The following is an 18,663-nucleotide window of genomic DNA, read 5'->3' as shown; positions in this document are numbered from 1 at the left end:
CGGGACCTCTTACAAGCTCCCAAGCCCAGGGGAGAAGTAATGTCGAACGACTTATGGGTTCCACAGGCCTTGATCGACGAACAGACGTTTTTCCCTCCGTGGTTTCGGGCGTATCTACACACGTTGCCGACGTGAGATCGCCCCACCCACACAAAGACGAGAGAGCCCATTTATTCCTCGTCTGCGGAAGAGGTTTCTCGTAGAAACCATGGACCAAATCTTGCAGCTTTTAAGTGCAAGTCGGTCCCTTCCGCGCAAGTCCAACGGCCTAGGTGTAGCCACTGGGTCAGTTCGGACTCGCTGCAGTCATCCGACGACTGCACACCTCCCAAGAGAGGCAAGGTGGTACCGCAACAGGCAGTAACTCCGTCTGTTGCCACACCAGCTGTTTTAGACCCTCAGTCACAACGGACAGTAGCTCCGTTTGTTGCCGTTTTTTGTAGACCCTAAGTGGTCTTTACTGCAGTCTATGCAGACTCAGTTAGCTGCGGTTATGCAGGAGTTTCGTGCGGAGAAGGTTTACACTGCTCTCGTTAGCCTACAACCTGCCACGGTTGTGCGCCCAGCTCACGCTGAGGCTGCCTGCTCCCACACTCCGGCTGCGGAGAGCTCCACCTCCGATGCGCAATCGACCCTGCCAGACGCATGTTAACGTTAGCCGACGTGCGGCTCCCTCCGTTAACATGTGTGAGCTACCGCATCAGCAGTGGGAAGGTGGAGTCAAGCTGCCGTGTTTTGACGCGATGCGTTAGTTTCCGCAACCCACGGCAGTCCCCACCACGCACCACCACTCCGCTTTGGTTGTTGCCTGCTCCCACACTCCGACTGCGGAAAAGGTTGACGATGCTCCCGTTTGCCTACAACCTGCCACGGTTGTGTGCCCAGCATGGCTGCCTGCTCCCACACTCTTGTTGTGAGAGCTCCTCCACCCATGCGCAGTCGACCCTGCCAGACGCATGCTGACTCCCACAGACACACGGAGCACTCCGTTGCCGTGCGTGAGCTACCACAAGCTGCCGTGTTTTGACACGGTGTGTCAGCCTCCGCAACCCACTGTGGTTACCGCCACTCGCCCGCAGCAGACTAGTCAGTCAGGAGTTGAGGCTTCCCCACACAGCTTTGGTTGTTGCCAGCTCACAGACTGTCAAGCAGTTACATGACGTTGCCTTCTGGTCTGCTACTAATGCACCAGTGCTGTATGTCCTCGCGCACCTGTTGTAGTTGACAGTTCAGTTTTTGACAGTTCACAGACTGTCAAGCAGTTACATAACGTTGCCTTCTGGTCTGCTGCTTATGCACCAGTGAGACCCTCACTGAGATAACCTAGCTTTTCTCGGACATGGTTCCTGTAGATGAGAAAGTGCTGTTCTCCCTCCTTCTAATATTCCTTTGAGGACTCTGTCATTTGGAGAGGAGCCTTTAGCTGCTTAGCCTCCTATGGACTTTAATTAAAGCATAACAATGCTTCCAGGGATGGTAAATGGTTCCGCTTCAGTCGCTAACCCCGTCTGTTGCCACACCTGCTCCCATAGACCCTAATGGGCTTTGTTGCAAGACATGCAGTCCAAGCTTGTGTCCTTGATAGAGGATTTTTTACGGAGAAGAACCTTCTAGCCAACAACCTTCCTACCGGTTGGTTGTACGCACTGTTGACGCTGAGGTATCCTACTCACGTCCGCCAGTTGAGATGGTTCCTCCACCGGTGCGACCCAGTGTGGGTTGCCAGTCGCACGTTGACGTTAAGCGACTCTCGGAGGTGGTTGTGGACGTTCAGTGTGTCACTAGGAAGACGTTCAACAACCAGCAGAGGTGACTTGTTGTGACGCAGTGCGGCAACCTCAGCAACCCGGTAGGGGGTTGACTGCACAACCCAGACAGTCTAGACAGTTTCGGGTTGACGCTGTACTTCCTCGCGTCCCCATGGTTGACAGTTCACAGACTGTGCAGCAGTACCATGATCTTGTGTCCGGCTCCGTCACGCATCCACCAGTGCGACCGGATTCAGCGAGTCAGACGTTGCCCACTCCGTTGCCGTTTCCTCATCAGTTTCGGATGAGGAACCCTCTGATGAGGACATTGCTGAAAAAGACGATCAACCCCCAGCCCTGCTATCCATCCAGAAGATGCTGAAGAAGGAACACTGCCCTGTCAGGCTGTGGATGAGTCTGGTTAGGACACTGTCATCCGTGGTTCAATTTGTGTCACTTGGAAGACTACACCTCCGTCCTCTTCTGTATCATCTAGCTTTTCACTGGAAAAGGACAAGACGCTAGAAGCGGTCTCGATCCCGGTTTCCGGAAAGATAAAGTCTGGTCTGACTTGGTGAAAGGACTTTATCAACCTTTGAAAGGGTCTTCCCCTGACTGTTCAGACTCCCAACCACGTTCTCTTCTCGGACGCATCGGACGTAGGCTGGGGTGCGACATTAGGCGGTAGGGAATGCTCGGGATTATGGAACTCGAGTCAAAGGACAATGCATTTCAACTGCAAGAAGCTTCTGGCAGTACGTCTGACCTGGAAAAGCTTCAGGTCTCTCCTTCGAAGCAAAGTGGTGGAGGTGAACACGGTCAACTCCCTGCTTTGACGTACATCTCCAAGCAAGGAGGGACCTACTCTCTGACATGGTACGAGTTCGCAAGTGACCTCTCCTGTTCAACAGGTCTAGACTTTTCACTAGTAACGAGGTTCATCCAAGGCAACTTGAATGTCATAGCAGATTGTCTCAGTAGGAAGGGACAAATAATTCCAACATATTGGACCCTCCACAAGGATGTATGCAAGAGACTTTGGGCCACCTGGGGCCTGCCAACCATAGATCTCTTCGCAACCTCGATGACCAAGAGGCTCCCAATACTTTGCTCACCTATCCCGGACCCAGCAGTAGTTCATATAGATGCCTTTCTACTAGATTGGTCTCATCTAGATCTATATGCATTCCCTCCGTTCTAGATTGTCAACAAGGTACTGCAGAAGTTCGCCTCTCACGAAGGGACAAAGTTGACGCTAGTTGCTTCCCTCTGGCCCGCGAGAGAATAACTTACCGAGGTACTTCGATGGCTAGTAGACGTTCCCAGAACACTTCCCCTAAGGGTGGACCTGCTACATCTGCCACGCGTAAAGAAGGTACTCCAAGGCCTCCACGCTCTTCGTCTGACTGCCTTCAGAATATCGAAAGACTCTCGAGAACTAGTGGTTTTTCGAAGGAGGCAACCAGAGCGATTGCTAGAGCAAGGAGAACATCCACCCTTAGAGTCTACCAATCAAAGTGGGAAATCTTCCGAAACTGGTGCAAGTCAGTATCCGTATCCTCGACCAGTACCTCTGTAACTCAAATAGCTGACTTCCTCTTATATCTGAGGAAAGAACGATCTCTTTCAGCTCCCACTATCAAGGGTTACAGAAGCATGTTGGCATCAGTCTTCCGTCACAGAGGCTTAGATCTTTCCAACAATAAAGATCTACAGGACCTCCTTAAGTCTTTTGAGACCACGAAGGAGCGTCGTTTGGTTACACCTGGTTGGAACTTAGAAGTGGTTCTAAGATTCCTTATGTCAGACAGGTTCGAACCACTTCAATCAGCCTCCCTGAAAGATCTCACCTTTAAGACTCTTTTCCTGATATGCTTAACCACAGCTAAAAGAGTCAGTGAGATTCATGCCTTCAGCAAGAACATCGGATTCTCATCCGAAACGGCTACATGTTCTACAACTTGGTTTTCTAGCCAAACACGAGCTGCCTTCTCGGCCTTGACCAATATCGTTCGATATTCCAAGCTTATCGTATGGTTGGAAATGAACTAAAAAGATTATTATGTCCTGTAAGAGCTCTTAAGTTCTTTTTTAAAAAACCTTTACGAGGCCCGTCTGAAGCTTTATGGTGTTCAGTTAAGAATCCATCTTTGCCTATGTCAGAGAATTCTTTATCCTATTTTATCAGACTGTTAATACGAGAAGCTCATTCCCTTCTGAATGAGGAAGACCAAGCTTGGCTGAAGGTAAGGACACACGAAGTTAGAGCTGTCACAACTTCCGTGGCCTTTAAACAAAATAGATCTCTGCAAAGTATATTCGACGCAACCTATTGGAAAAGCAAATCAGTGTTCGCGTCTTTTATCTTAAGAATGTCCAGTCTCTTTACGAGAACTGCTACACTCTGGGACCATTCGTAGCAACGAGTGCAGTAGTGGTGGGGGCTCCACCACTACAATTCCCTAATTCCAGAACCTTTTTAATCTTTCTCTTGAAATATTTTTGGGTTGTCCGGAAGGCTAAGAAGCCTTTCGCATCCTACTTGATTTGGCGGGTGGTCAAAATCATTTCTTGAGAAGCGCCTAGATTAGAGGACCTTTAGTATGGGTTGCAACCCTTCATACTTCAGCTCCTAGGAGTCGCTCAGCATCCTATGAGGATCGCGAGGCTCAGTAAGGAAGACGTACTTAAAAAGGCAGAGTAATTGTTCAAGTCGTCTTCCTTACCAGGTACTTATTTATTTTATGCTTGTTATTTTGAATAACTGCTAAAATGAAATACGGAATACTTAGCTCATAATATGTCAACATGTAATGCTGGTCTCTACCCACCCCCCTGGGTGTGAATCAGCTATATGATCATCGGGTAAGTTTAATATTGGAAAATGTTATTTTCCTTAGTAAAATAAATTTTTGAATATACTTACCCGATGATCATAAATTAAAGGACCCACCCTTCCTCCCCAATAGAGACCCAGGGGACAGAGGAGAAAATTGGTTCTTGTTGACATCGAGTACTTGAGTACCTACTTGACAGATGGCGCTGTTGATGTACACCCCCACCTGTATAGCGATCGCTGGCGTATTCCGCCCGTAGGTTTTTTCTGTCGGGCAGCAGAGCTGACAGCTATATGATCATCGGGTAAGTATATTCAAAAATTTATTTTACTAAGGAAAATAACATATTTAAAACACTGCTTCTTAGGGTTTTTTCATAGTGAGGCCAGTTTATAAACTTAGTTTATTTGAGTCTTAATACTTCCCTGAAGAATTGGATTTTGGAAGCTTTTATCCTGTCCCCATCTCTGATTTCTGTTCTACTTGTCATCCATTTTCCACTTGGCTCTTTGCAACTAACTCAATCGTGTTTCCTTTAATTACAGATTGCTTTCCGAGGAGGTTTAAGCACAAAGCTAGATGATAGAATGTTCGCAATGTGTGAACTCAAGACTTTACCTTTGCGACACTTGATGAACGTTGTATATCCAGATTTATACCCTGTAAATGCCTTGTCTGAAAAGGGAGCATTGAACATTGATGATCAGGTGAGTGGTTTGGGTCTTTGAACAGGTTGCTTATTTTCACCCTCTTAAATTTTTTAACACTTGCATGCTCTGTGTTGATGATATTGTCGTGGGGGATAGTCATGAATGCCAGTCCATCAAGTGCTGTCATGAGTTTTGTCGAGAACACTGTAATACATGGAATAAATGTTTTTTCTTAGGTTGTTCCTCAACCTGGACGTCTTCACCTGTCTGCTGAACGCCTAGACCGGTACGGTGCTTTTCTTATGGATGCTGGCGACACAATATACATTTATGTCCGTTCAGGCATATCGTCAGAATGGGTTGAGGGAACGCTAGGAGTTCCCAGTTATGCCGCTATTCCTCAACCTATGTATGATGATTCTTTACCTATTCTAGATTCAAACATGTCCTTATTACTCCGTAACTTCATTGGGTATCTTCAGAGTAAGAAGCCGTATCCTGCACCTGTCTTGGTTTTGAAGTAAGTGCTTCACCTTTTGCTTTTTATTGAATAATAATGTTGCTTGAAAACAATTGAATTGCTAGTTATGCCTAGTAAATAAGTTTTAATTAAGGTATAGTACCAAAAATTGTAAAGCTTGTCTTAAAATATCAAAGTTTGAACTATTGACTTTGTTGAAGTACAGTACAGTAACCTCCTTTCTGGATGACCTCAAAAGTTTCCAAATACTTTTGTGAAAGATACTATTTCTTTCTTTTTCTATAATAGTCAGAACATATAGTTAAATCCCTTGTATCCTAGATTGATAGTTGCTGTTATGCTTCAAGAATTTATGGAATAGCTAGAATGGTATTTTTTCTCTGGCTGGAGCTTGCGGCCATGTAAGCAATTTGATTGCATCAACATTAGCTTTTTCCCGAGTTGTTTTTTTTTAACTGCCAACATTTACTTTATTATAATTCAAGGCCTTAGTGTTTTGTCTGTAAATATTGAATGCGAGATTATTTTACTATTACCGAATGCATTTTTATCTTAGAAATTGCAAATTGATAATGTATTTAGCCTGGAACCTCTTGGTACTTGCCAAATGGTACAAGGATGGTGGGTAGCAGAGTAGTAGTCTCACCACGTGGTGGGTAGAATTTATTAAATTCGACAGATCATTGAAATTTCAGTTGAAGAAAATAGCCTTTTCTATTTGATGATGAGTACGAAAATATTTTTTTAATTACTTTCTTTTTACATGAGAAGCTTGCAGCCCATGTAATGCAAATTTACTAACTATGAGTGTTTGTCTTTACAGAGAGGATAATCCTGCGCGAGTATTATTTATTCAACATCTAGTGGATGACAGAACCGAAGGATCACAGTCTTACGTCGAGTTCCTACAATACCTGAAGGGTCAGGTTAAATAGATTAAAAGAGTTGAAATGTAATAACTGTTATGTTTTCCAATTTATACTCTATTAAGAGAACCAAATACACTTATCTCCATCATATGACTACTACTTGCCTCATTCTCAAGGTAATTTGTAAATTTAAATTGTTTATCATCCCATGGTTTAGGAAATCTGTATATGGCTAAGCTATCTTATGTCTGTGCATATGTCGGCCAGTAGCTGCTGCATTACTAAGTAGAGAATTTTACTGGAAAATATTTAACTAAAAAAGATACCCTGAGAAAAGCTCTATAGTAGTGTTGTCAGTCTAGGCTTATAAAAAAATTATGTAAATGAGATTTACAAAATTGATGAGAATTATTTGTTATTCACTTCTTGGGTTAAATGATTGGTAAAGCTTTAATTGTCATTGAATAACTAGATCTACTTAGCAGCACACTTTTTTAGAATAGGATATGGGAAGGGAAAACAAGTGTGCAAGCAGAAATAGTTATACAAGGAAATTTGTATTTTGTACAGCATGGTTAAATATTTGAAAATTATATTGAAATTTAGGGCTTTCCTTTGGCAACTACATACATTGTGGCTTGTAAGTGTGTGCTAAATCTCATCCTATATTTATTTATATGTCATTTTCTTCTAGTAGTGTCATTTCTGTGAAGACATTTTGGAAGGTGAAAATGTTGAAAAGAACAAACTCAAGTTTTTCATTCCCTAGAATTTAAAGCAGTTCGGTAAAAATGGAACCCTAGATGTTGTAGCAAGGTTAATTTGAGTTTAGTTTCATACCGGGAAGTCGGAGAAAATCGATTATTTAAAAGGCCGCAGGTTGAATTTTCCTTGGTTGGTTTAGTATGCTTCATATGCAGGTAATGTTTGGTTATGTACTGACCACAATTTTGTCCTTGAGATACACAAGCATTGATGTACTTGTTAGGGATAGATCATGTACTGTGTTTGTAATTTGAAACCTTTTTCTTATAAGTGTATGACATGAGTTATTTGCATGTGGATTTGCATGTATTACAACTGCCACTGAAACAGGATCTTCGATCAAGTTACAAAAGCCAAGTTATGCATCTTATTAACCATTTTCATGGTATCTATTTGGTAGTACACTATACTCATATTTATCCATGTTGCTATCTTGCACCTTCACAGTATTTAACGGTAGAAAGATAAGTAGAATTCAATGAAACTGAATTCTCCCTTTTTATTTTTTTCTAGGAGACAAAATAAACTTGAATGGGAACTCATTTGACTTAGCTATTACAGTATATCCCAAGAAGACTGAAGGCAGTGTACTCATGAAGAAATACATACACATAAAATACAGTTGTGCAATTTTTAAGATTAAAATCCCCCCTTTATATTTTTATTTTTTAGATCCTGTTGTTTATTACACAAAGTGAAATTGACACAGCAAACTCCTTCATTTCCTACACAAACACAGAGTAAATGTTAGTATTATGACCATTAATCTTTAAATTGACATCCAAGAAACTCGCAAGTAAAACAAAATTGTGCAAGATCTTAATACTATAGAATATTCACAGACTTAAGGTAGGGGATAATACAATGTGTACATGAAGATTTGTGGCCTGTAGATAATTTTATGTAAGTAATTGAATAGTACTGTACAGCGTACCCCACACTGTACTTTTAATATTTTATTTACACATTTATGTGGAAAAACTTAGGTAGTTTTCTGTGTATATTTTATTTGTTAAACCTATCCCTGCTCAATATATATATATAAATATATTTTTTTTCTGTATATGCATTCACTATTTAGTAGCTTTTGTTTCCTTTTTATAAATAGATACAGTACATACATTTATAGGTGCCCGGGACTTTTTCCACAAGTTTAAGAGGATTGCCATGATAGCCAACTTAAGAAAAGTTTTTTACTGATTGTTGTGTAGTTAGGAAGATATTTTATTATTTTTTTTCCATATATTTCCTAAGGTGTCTAAAATGAGAAACCTTGAATTTTTGTGAAACTATTAAAGATGGCGAGTGCAATGCTAGTCTTGAGCTGGCATTCATAATCTGGTGTATGTATGGGTGTAATATAGCATTGTACATAAATGTTTTTCATAGGTTCATTTGGAATTAATGCTTAGGAAAAGTGTTGTGGAGTCATATGAAACGTGACGCCAGTTTAAATAAAAGTATGCTTTTCCTGGAGGTAAAAAGTTTCATCTGGAACCATATATCAGGTGTACATTTTGAATGATGTGAAAGTTGTGATCTAAAGCAAATAATGCACAATAAAAGGTTATATAACTAAGGTATTTTTTTAAATCCTGTAAAATGTAATTTTAAGTGAAATAATTTCAACTGTCAAATCATTAAATATGTAATCAAAATTTATTTTTCCGAGAACAAAGCACCCTCAAAATTTTGAAAGATTTGTGCACAATGTGAAAATTTGAATAACATGAAGATTAAGATGGAGACTTACAGGAAGCCAATAGGATTTGTAAGTAGCAGGAACCAATGTAGTTGAAAGTGAAAACTAGTGTAATCAACACTTATTTTCCTTAGAACAAACAAACCTCTAAATGCTAATGAACAAAATGTTGAAAGATTTGTGCATAATGTGAAACTGAATAATATGAATATTAAGACAGAGACTTAAAGGAAACCAATAGGATTTATAAAGTAGGAACCAATTCAGTTAAAAGGGAAAACTAGTCAAAGATGAGCGAGGTTCACTGAATTAGGTTTTAAAAGTTAATGTGGGTTTTATGCCTTGGAATAAATTTTTATTTCAGAAGGTTGTCTGCTCTTTCACTTTGCCTGCTCAGCTTGCATTTGTAAGTGGCTGTAAATTTTACCAATGGCTTTCTGTTCTCTGAAAGTATTTTTTCTTTTTTCAGTGCTCTTGATTATACCATGAAAGTGAAGTTTTGTCTTTGTTACAAGGCAAAAGAGAAGCTCTTTCAGTGAAAGTTTATAACTGATTGGGAGCCTTCATAGTAAAGTAATGCTGATGTTATGAAAAGTCCAATGTCTATTTAAGTAAAGTTTATGATGTATACTTTATTCAAAGATGAACAAAATCAAATGTAATTGCGTGGAAAGTGGTTTTAAAGATAAAATTGAAATAATAAGCCAGAAAAATGAGCTGAATACCATATTTTTATATGGTGGATTAGTCTGTAAACCTTCCTTTTACAGGTTGGTTGGTTTTCACTGTCATGGCTTACCCTAAGAACCAGGGAAGAACCTATTCAGTAGACTGTCAAATAGCAATAAAGATCATCCGAAGTTACTTGAATTTAGAATTTTACTTCCTAAACAGGTCCTTTTGTCCGCATGGTCCCTTGGGGTAAATGTGCACTGGGAGCGATGCTTTTTGTGGGAATGGATTTCTTTGAATCTCAGTGCTGCAGGGACTAGAGTTACAATGCTCTGGGAATTTTTACCACTACCTTTATTCTATATTGTTGTCTAATACCTAAAATGTTATTTTCATTAGTAAAATAAATTTTTGAATATACTTACCCGATAATCATGTAGCTGTCAACTCCGTTGCCCGACAGAATTCTACGGGAGGGATACGCCAGCTATCACTATACTAGAAGGGGGTGTACTCACCAGCGCCACCTGTGGCCAGGTACTGCAGTACTTCTTGTTGACACCACCTCACTTTTTCCTCGGTCCACTGGTTCTCTATGGGGAGGAAGGGTGGGTCAATTAAATCATGATTATCGGGTAAGTATATTCAAAAATTTATTTTACTAATGAAAATAACATTTTTCAATATTAAACTTACCCGATAATCATGTAGCTGATTCACACCCAGGGGGGTGGGTGAAAACCAGTGTACATGACTAAAGGATAGCTAAGTATCCCGTATTTCATATAATCAGTTATTTCAGAATAACAATGAAATAATAAGTACCTGGTAAGGAAGTCGACTTGAACCGTTACTCTGCCTTTATTAAGTTCGTCTTCCTTACTGAGCGCAGCGTTCCTCTTAGGAGGCTGAATCAACTCAAAGGTGCTAAAGTATACAGGGCTGCAACCCATACTAAAGGACCTCTACACAACCTCTAACCCAGGCGCTTCTCAAGAATGAATTGACCACCCGCCAAATCAAAAAGGATGCGGAAGGCTTCTTAGCCTACCGTAACAACCCAAAAAACAACAATAAAAGCATTCAAGAGAAAGGTTAAAAAGGTTATGGGATTAAGGGAATGTAGTGGCTGAGCCCTCACCTACTACTGCACTCGCTGCTACGAATGGTCCCAGGGTGTAGCAGTTCTCGTAAAGAGACTGGACATCTTTAAGATAAAATGATGCAAACACTGACTTGCTCCTCCAATAAGTTGCATCCATAATGCTCTGCAGAGAACGGTTCTTATTAAAGGCCATCGAAGTGGCTACGGCTCTCACTTCGTGGGTCCTTACCTTCAGCAAAGCAAGGTCTTCATCCTTCATGTGAGAATGGGCTTCTCTAATCAGAAGCCTTATATAATACGAAACTCCGTTTTTGGACATGGGCATCGAAGGTTTCTTGATTGCACACCATAAGGCTTCTGACTGTCCTCGTATAGGTTTTGACCTATTAAGATAATATTTCAGAGCTCTGACAGGGCAAAGAACTCTTTCTAGCTCGTTACCTACCATGTTGGAAAGGCTAGGAATTTCAAACGATCTAGGCCAAGGACGTGAAGGAAGTTCATTCTTAGCTAAAAATCCGAGCTGTAAAGAACATGTTGCAGATTCGGATGTGAACCCAATGTTCTTGCTGAAGGCATGAACCTCACTGACTCTTTTAGCTGTTGCAAGGCAGACGAGGAAAAGAGTCTTGAGGGTAAGGTCCTTGAAGGAAGCTGACTGGAGAGGTTCGAACCTAGGAGACATCAGGAACCTTAAGACTACGTCTAGATTCCAGCCTGGAGTGGGTAAACGACGTTCTTTAGAAGTCTCAAAAGACTTAAGGATGTCTTGAAGGTCCTTGTTGGAAGAAAGGTCCAAACCTCTGTGGCGGAGAACTGAAGCCAACATACTTCTGTACCCTTTAATCGTAGGAACCGAAAGGGATCTCTCATTCCTTAGATGTAATAGGAAGTCAGCTATTTGGTTTACAGAGGTATTGGTAGAGGAAACTGCATTGGCTCTACACCAGCTTCGGAAGACTTCCCACTTGGATTGGTAGACTCTACGAGTGGATACCCTCCTAGCTCTGGCAATCGCACTGGCTGCCTCCTTCGAAAAGCCTCTAGCTCTAGCGAATCTTTCGACAGTCTGAAGGCAGTCAGACGAAGAGCGTGGAGGTTTGGGTGCACCTTGTCTACGTGAGGTTGACGTAGAAGGTCCACTCTTAGAGGGAGAGTCCTGGGGACGTCGACCAGCCATTGTAGTACCTCTGTGAACCATTCTCTTGCAGGCCAAAGGGGAGCAACCAGCGTCAGCCGTGTCCCTTCGTGCGAGACGAACTTCTGAATGACTCTGTTGATAATCTTGAACGGTGGGAATGCGTAAAGGTCGAGATGGGACCAATTCAGCAGAAAAGCATCCACATGAACTGCTGCTGGGTCTGGAACTGGGGAACAGTACAAAGGAAGCCTCTTGGTCATGGAGGTGGCAAACAGATCTATCGTAGGCTGACCCCACAAGGTCCAAAGTCTGTTGCACACGCTCTTGTGAAGGGTCCATTCCGTGGGGATGACTTGATCTTTTCTGCTTAGGCGATCTGCTGAGACGTTCATGTTGCCCTGAATGAACCTCGTGACTAGAGTGAGGTTTAGACTTCTTGACCAAATGAGGAGGTCCCTTGCTATCTCGTACAGGTTCCTCGAATGGGTCCCTCCCTGCTTGGAGATGTAAGCCAAGGCTGTGGTGTTGTCGGAGTTCACCTCCACCACCTTGCCTAGCAGGAGGGACTTGAAGTTCATAAGGGCCAAATGAACTGCCAGTAGCTCCTTGCAGTTGATGTGGAGCGTTTCCTGTTCCCTGTTCCACGTTCCCGAGCATTCCTGTCCGTTCAAGGTCACGCCCCAGCCCGAGTCTGATGCATCCGAGAAGAGATGAAGATTGGGGGTCTGAATCGCTAACGATAGGCCCTCCTTGAGAAGGAGGTTGGTCTTCCACCACAAGAGAGTGGTCTTCATCTCTTTGGTGACAGGGATAGAGACTGCTTCGAGCGTCAAATCCTTGTCCCAATGAGCTGCTAGATGGAATTGGAGAGGGCGGAGGTGGAGTCTCCCTAACTCGACGAACAGGGCTAACGATGACAGGGTCCCTGTGAGACTCATCCACTGTCTCACCGAGCAACTGTTCCTCTTCAGCATGCTCAGGATGCAATCTAGGGCTTGGCTTATCCTTGGGGCCGATGGAAAAGCCCGAAAATCCTGACTCCGAATCTCCATTCCCAGGTAAACTATGGATTGGGAGGGAATGAGCTGGGACTTTTCTAAGTTGACTAACAGACCCAGTTCCTTGATCAAGTCCAAAGTCCAGTTGAGACTCTCCAGACAGCGACGACTCGTGGAGGCTCTCAACAGCCAGTCGTCTAAGTAAAGGGAGGCTCTGATGTTCGATAAGTGGAGGAATTTTGCAACATTCCTCATCAGATGCGTAAACACCATAGGAGCTGTGCTTAGGCCAAAACACAGGGCTTGGAATTGGTACACAACCTTTCCAAAAACGAATCTCAGGAAAGGTTGGGAGTCTGGATGAATAGGAACGTGAAAGTAAGCGTCTTTCAGATCCAACGAGACCATCCAGTCCTCCTGCCTGACCGCTGCTAGGACCGACTTCGTCGTCTCCATAGTGAACGTCTGCTTGGTGACATAAGCATTGAGCGCGCTGACGTCCAGCACCGGTCTCCAACCTCCTGTCTTCTTGGCCACCAGAAAGAGACGGTTGTAGAAGCCCGGGGATTGATGGTCCCGGACTATAACCACTGCCTTCTTCTGTAACAGGAGCGACACCTCCTGGTGCAACGCTAGCCTCTTGTCCTTTTCCTTGTAGTTGGGAGAGAGGTTGATGGGAGAAGTGGTCAAAGGGGGTTTGCGGCAGAATGGTATCCTGTAACCCTCCCTTAGCCACCTGACAGACTGGGCGTCTGCACCTCTCTTTTCCCAAGCTTGCCAGAAGGTCTTGAGTCTGGCTCCTACTGCTGTCTGGAGAGGAGGAGAGTCAGTGTTTGCCTTTTGAAGTCTTGGAACCTTTCCTAGACTTGCTCCTGGAAGAGTCTGGACGGGAGCTTCCTCGGCTGGGGGCTCTGCCACGAAAGGGCGGAATAAACCTTGTAGCAGGAGTATCAGCCACTGGGGTGCGGTAAGTCCTGGGAACTGAGGGAGCAACCTTAGTCTTACGAGCTGAAGAGGCCACAAGATCATGAGTGTCCTTCTGAATCAGGGCCGCAGACAAATCCTTGATAAGCTCTTCGGGAAACAAGAACTTAGAAAGCGGAGCAAAAAGGAGTTGAGACCTTTGACAAGGTGTGATGCTGGAAGAAAGAAAGGTGCAAAGTTGCTCCCTTTTCTTAAGAACTCCTGACACAAACATTGAAGCAAGCTCGCCAGACCCATCCCGAATTGCTTTATCCATGCAGGACATTAAAAGCATGGCCGAGTCCTTGTCCGCAGGGGAGGTCTTCTTGCTCAGGGCCCCCAGGCACCAGTCTAGAAAATTGAACATCTCAAAGGCACGAAATACACCCTTTAGGAAGTGGTCTAAATCGGAGAAGGTCCAGCAAACCTTAGAGCGCCTCATTGCTGATCTACGAGGAGAGTCGACCAAACTTGAGAAGTCAGCCTGGGCAGAGGCAGGGACCCCCAAGCCTGGTTCCTCTCCTGTGGCATACCATACGCCCGCCTTAGAAGTGAGCTTAGTAGGTGGGAACATAAAGGAAGTCTTCCCTAGTTGCTGTTTAGACTGCAACCACTCCCCTAATATTCTTAAAGCTCTCTTAGAGGACCTAGCAAAGACGAGCTTAGTATAAGTTGACTTAACAGGTTGCATGCCCAGCGAAAACTCAGATGGAGGAGAGCGGGGGGGGTAGCAGAAACAAAATGGTCCGGGTATACCTCTCTGAAAAGAGCCAGGACCTTACGAAAGTCAATGGGAAGAGGAGAAGACTTGGGTTCTTCCACGTCTGATGAGGGATCCAGGTGCGCAGCTTCCTCCTCAGAAACCTCATCACCAGAGTGTAGCGAAGTGAGAGGTAATGGAACAGTGGTATGCTGAACAGCAGAATCTGAACAAGCGGGTGCATAAACGCTTGTGGTTTCATCCTCAAGTCTCTGTTGCTGAGTTAAAACCTGAGGTTCAGGCTGCAAAGACTGGTCAAGAAGAGTAGAGGAAGGTAGGCGCATGGGTTGAGGTGGCTGACTCCTAGCATGAGTATCTTGTCTCAAGAGTTGCGCTTGCTGTAAGGGTTGCGGATGCGCAGTAGCAGATTCCTGAGGAACGAGTTGAGGTTCCTGAGGTGTGAGCTGCGAGAGTTGAGGTAGCGGCTGCGCAGAACGCAGTTCCTGTCTCGCGAGTTGAGGTTCCTGAGGTGCTAGCCTAAGGAGTTGAGGCTCTCGCCTTGAGGAGGGTTGAGGTCGCTGCAGCGAGTGCTGAGGTGGCTGCCTCATGGATGGAAGAGGTTGTCGTACCTCAAGAGAATGTTGCCTCGCTGGTGGAACCGCAAGCGGAAGCGGAGGAAGTAAGGCATAAGACTCCTGCTCCCATTGCTGAGGTTGCCTTAAGGAAGGCGGAGGTTGCTGCACACCGCTGGTAACTGGCAACTTAGTATGCGGTAAGGTATCCTGAGGAACCTCAACTTCGTACGCCTGGCAGACTGGACTGCGGTGAGGCGGAGCGATCGCAGGAGGAGGTGTAACCTTCTCAGCCTGACACTCACGCATTAAGACCGCAAGCTGTGACTGCATGGACTGCAGCAAAGTCATCTTGGGGTCGACAGACGCTAAGGTCTGCTGAGGCAAAGCCTTAACAGAAGATGAGGTCTGTTGCGGCATCACCTTACCCCTCTTAGGAGGTGTGCAGTCACCTGATGACTGCGGAGAGTCAGAGCTAATCCAATGACTGCAACCAGGTTGTAGAACTCTTGAGGTCTGGACTTTGCGTTTGAGAGGTCTTGAGACCTGAGTCCAGCGTTTTCTCCCTGACATTTCTTCTGCAGACGAGTAAAAGACGGGCTCAATCGTCTGCGGGTGGGAGTGACGGTCTCTGTAAGACACGCCCGCAACCACCGAGGATACTTCTGTGAGCCGATCAAGGCCTGCCGAACCCTTTTGCCCTTCGACATTGCTTCTCCCCTGGGCTTGGGAGCTTGCAAGAGGTCCCGGACTGGGAGGACGACTGGCACGCACAGAAGTACCCTCACGCACCACACTGACACTGACACTAGCACTTGGCACCGCACTGACACTAGCACTTGGCACAGCACTGGCACTATCCACTCCCACTGCACTTTTGACCTTAAGTTCCTTGACTTCTGCCATAAGAGACTTATGATCACTAACCACCGATTCCACTTTGTCACCTAAAGCCTGAATGGCACGCAAAACATCGGACATATCAGGTTGAGTACAAATAGTAGGTTCGGGGGTAGCCACTACAGGGGGAGGAAAAGGTTGAGGATCATGAGGTGAGGAAAAAAGTGAAGAGCGAGAAGAACTCCTCCTAACTCTCTCTCTCTCTAACTTGGTTGAATATTTCAGGAATCGAACAAATTCAAGTTCCGAAAGTCCGGCGCATTCCTCACATCGATCTTCCAACTGACAGGGTCTTTCCCTACAGTCAGAACAAGCGGTGTGAGGATCAACCGAGGCCTTCGGAACACGCCTATTACAAGACCTACATCGTCTATGGGGTGGGGCTTGTGAAAGGTCAGACATCTTGAATCAAAGAGTTAGTCAAGGGGGATTCCAAATCAAGCAAAAAGATCGTTAACCATTAATCAAAACCAAATAAAAGCTATCTAAGCTAATAAGAAAAGTTTCCAGTATAGCGACAGCTGAAATCTTAGAGAAATACTTCACCAAAAACCGTGAACAATACTCCAAAATCATAAGCATATCCCAGAACGTCTTGCCGGAAGCACGACAGAGGAAAAAGTGAGGTGGTGTCAACAAGAAGTACTGCAGTACCTGGCCACAGGTGGCGCTGGTGAGTACACCCCCTTCTAGTATAGTGATAGCTGGCGTATCCCTCCCGTAGAATTCTGTCGGGCAACGGAGTTGACAGCTACATGATTATCGGGTAAGTTTAATATTGAAAACTTTCATTTTATTGAGCTACTGCAAGGTAATTGCACCTGGAAACTGAATGGCCTTATAGGCACCAGGGCGAGGCCATATGATAACACAAAGCTCCAGGTTTGGGATAGGTTAGAGAACTTCATCTTCCCTGTTAAACCTGATTAGTTTTAGCTTTGTTATCAGCTTCAGTAAATTTCAAGACTTACTGGATCCAGTCAGATGTCTGCTGATGATAGTTGTCCTATTGGAGGTTAGATTTAAAAAAAAAAACTTGATATACACAGACACTAGTGGTGCAATTTTTTAGTAAAACATGCAAACCCGAATTCTTTACTATAGGAGATATTCTAGTGCGGGCTAGAAAAATACTGCAGAAAACCTTAACAAGGTCGTTAACGACCGGGCCGGTAGTTATCCACCTGTTAGTGGTGGGGGACTGCCGGTTGGTAGCTACTGAATACCTTCAATCGGATTCTAGCTAGGACTATTTTTAGGGGGCGGTGTAAAGAATTCGGGTTTGTATGTTAGGAAAAATACAAACTCTATTATAAGTTTGTCATTTGTTCCTACACTTGATACAAACCCTCATTCTTTACTATAGGAGACTTAGTCTTGAGGCCAGGGTGGTCGAGGAGTTCCCTATTCCTAGGGAAGATAGTCCTCAGACTAGACTCTTGACGAAAAAATCTCCCGTTAAACTTTTCTTAGTAGATCCCCATAATCTTAGCACGACTGGAAGTTTGTAATTACGTGGAAAAAAATGTTTCAGGATGAAGAGGGTCAGGAACATTTGACTCAGACCCTTTCATACTTAGGATTCCCCCAACCTTGAAAAGGGGAACCCTCGTGACTACGAGTATAACTTATACCCTGTGAGAGGAGTCAGATGAGTTTCATACCTTATTTCCATTGGCGAGTCCAGATGAAACTGGCTACAGACTAGGATACCCAGATGGGAGGGAGAAGGAAGCGCAGAAGATAGATGGATGTCCTTCTAAAAACCTAGTGTAACACAGAATCCTCGACCAATGGCTAAAGTCCCCTGAAAGGGCGTAAGGTAGCTACAGCACCTGCTGACCTGCCACAATAGGCCCTATAGAAAAGGTGTTTAGATACCTATGTGTCAAATCGGTTAAATAGTGAGTGGTGAATGTAGATTGGCGTTTCCAGACTCTAGCTCTTAAGACTTAGGAGACTGAAAATTTTTTTTTTAAATGCCAGTGAGGCAGCCACTTCCCTAACTTGATGGGCTTTGGGTTGAGCTGCCTCTGGGTCTCCGTGAATGGGTCTTGCAATAACTTTCTTGAGCCAGAAAGAGATGGTGTTGCGAGAGATTCTCTTCTTTACCTTGTTGGTACTGAGGGAGAGATGACGGAGGCGTGGTCTGAAAGGTCTGGTGCGCTTCAGGAATTTCCTTAGCGCCCTGACTGGGCACAGTAGCAATTGGTCTGTATCCTGTGTTACCTTATTGAGGCTGGAAAATTGAAATTCTCTAAACCTCTCATCGGCCGATGAAGGGTTCTGAGTTTTGGCCACAAAGCCTGGCACGAAGCTGAGCGAGACTTCCCCCCATCCTCTAGAATGGGTGACTTCGTAGGACAGACCATGTAGTTCACTGACCCTTTTTGCCGAGGCCAAAGCTACTAGGAAGACGGTTTTAAGGGTTAGGAAGTAGCCAGAGGTCCTATTTAAGGGCTCATAGGGTGGACCCTTCAAGGAGCACGTCCCAAGGTGGTGGTCTAATCTCAACTGGGGGGCAAGATCTCTCAAAACCTTGAATCAACAAGGTGATATC

General features: G+C 44.3%; 1 protein-coding gene across 2 annotated transcripts in view; it reads left to right on the top strand.

The window, feature by feature from the left end:
- Sec24AB (Protein transport protein Sec24AB) overlaps positions 1–8,929 on the top strand; it is a 48,873-nt gene extending 39,944 nt beyond the window's left edge. For both annotated transcript variants that reach the window (XM_068374985.1, XM_068374984.1), the window contains 3 exons: positions 5,131–5,292; positions 5,472–5,755; positions 6,540–8,929. In XM_068374985.1, the coding sequence (XP_068231086.1) occupies positions 5,131–5,292; positions 5,472–5,755; positions 6,540–6,651 (558 nt within the window). In that variant the 3' untranslated portion in view covers positions 6,652–8,929. The remainder of the gene's footprint in view (positions 1–5,130; positions 5,293–5,471; positions 5,756–6,539) is intronic.
- The last annotated feature ends 9,734 nt before the right edge of the window (positions 8,930–18,663 follow it).

This window comes from Palaemon carinicauda, chromosome 6, assembly GCF_036898095.1.
Source record: "Palaemon carinicauda isolate YSFRI2023 chromosome 6, ASM3689809v2, whole genome shotgun sequence".
NCBI classification, from domain to species: Eukaryota; Metazoa; Arthropoda; class Malacostraca; order Decapoda; family Palaemonidae; genus Palaemon; species Palaemon carinicauda.
This window is presented reverse-complemented; position numbering and strand designations above follow the sequence as displayed.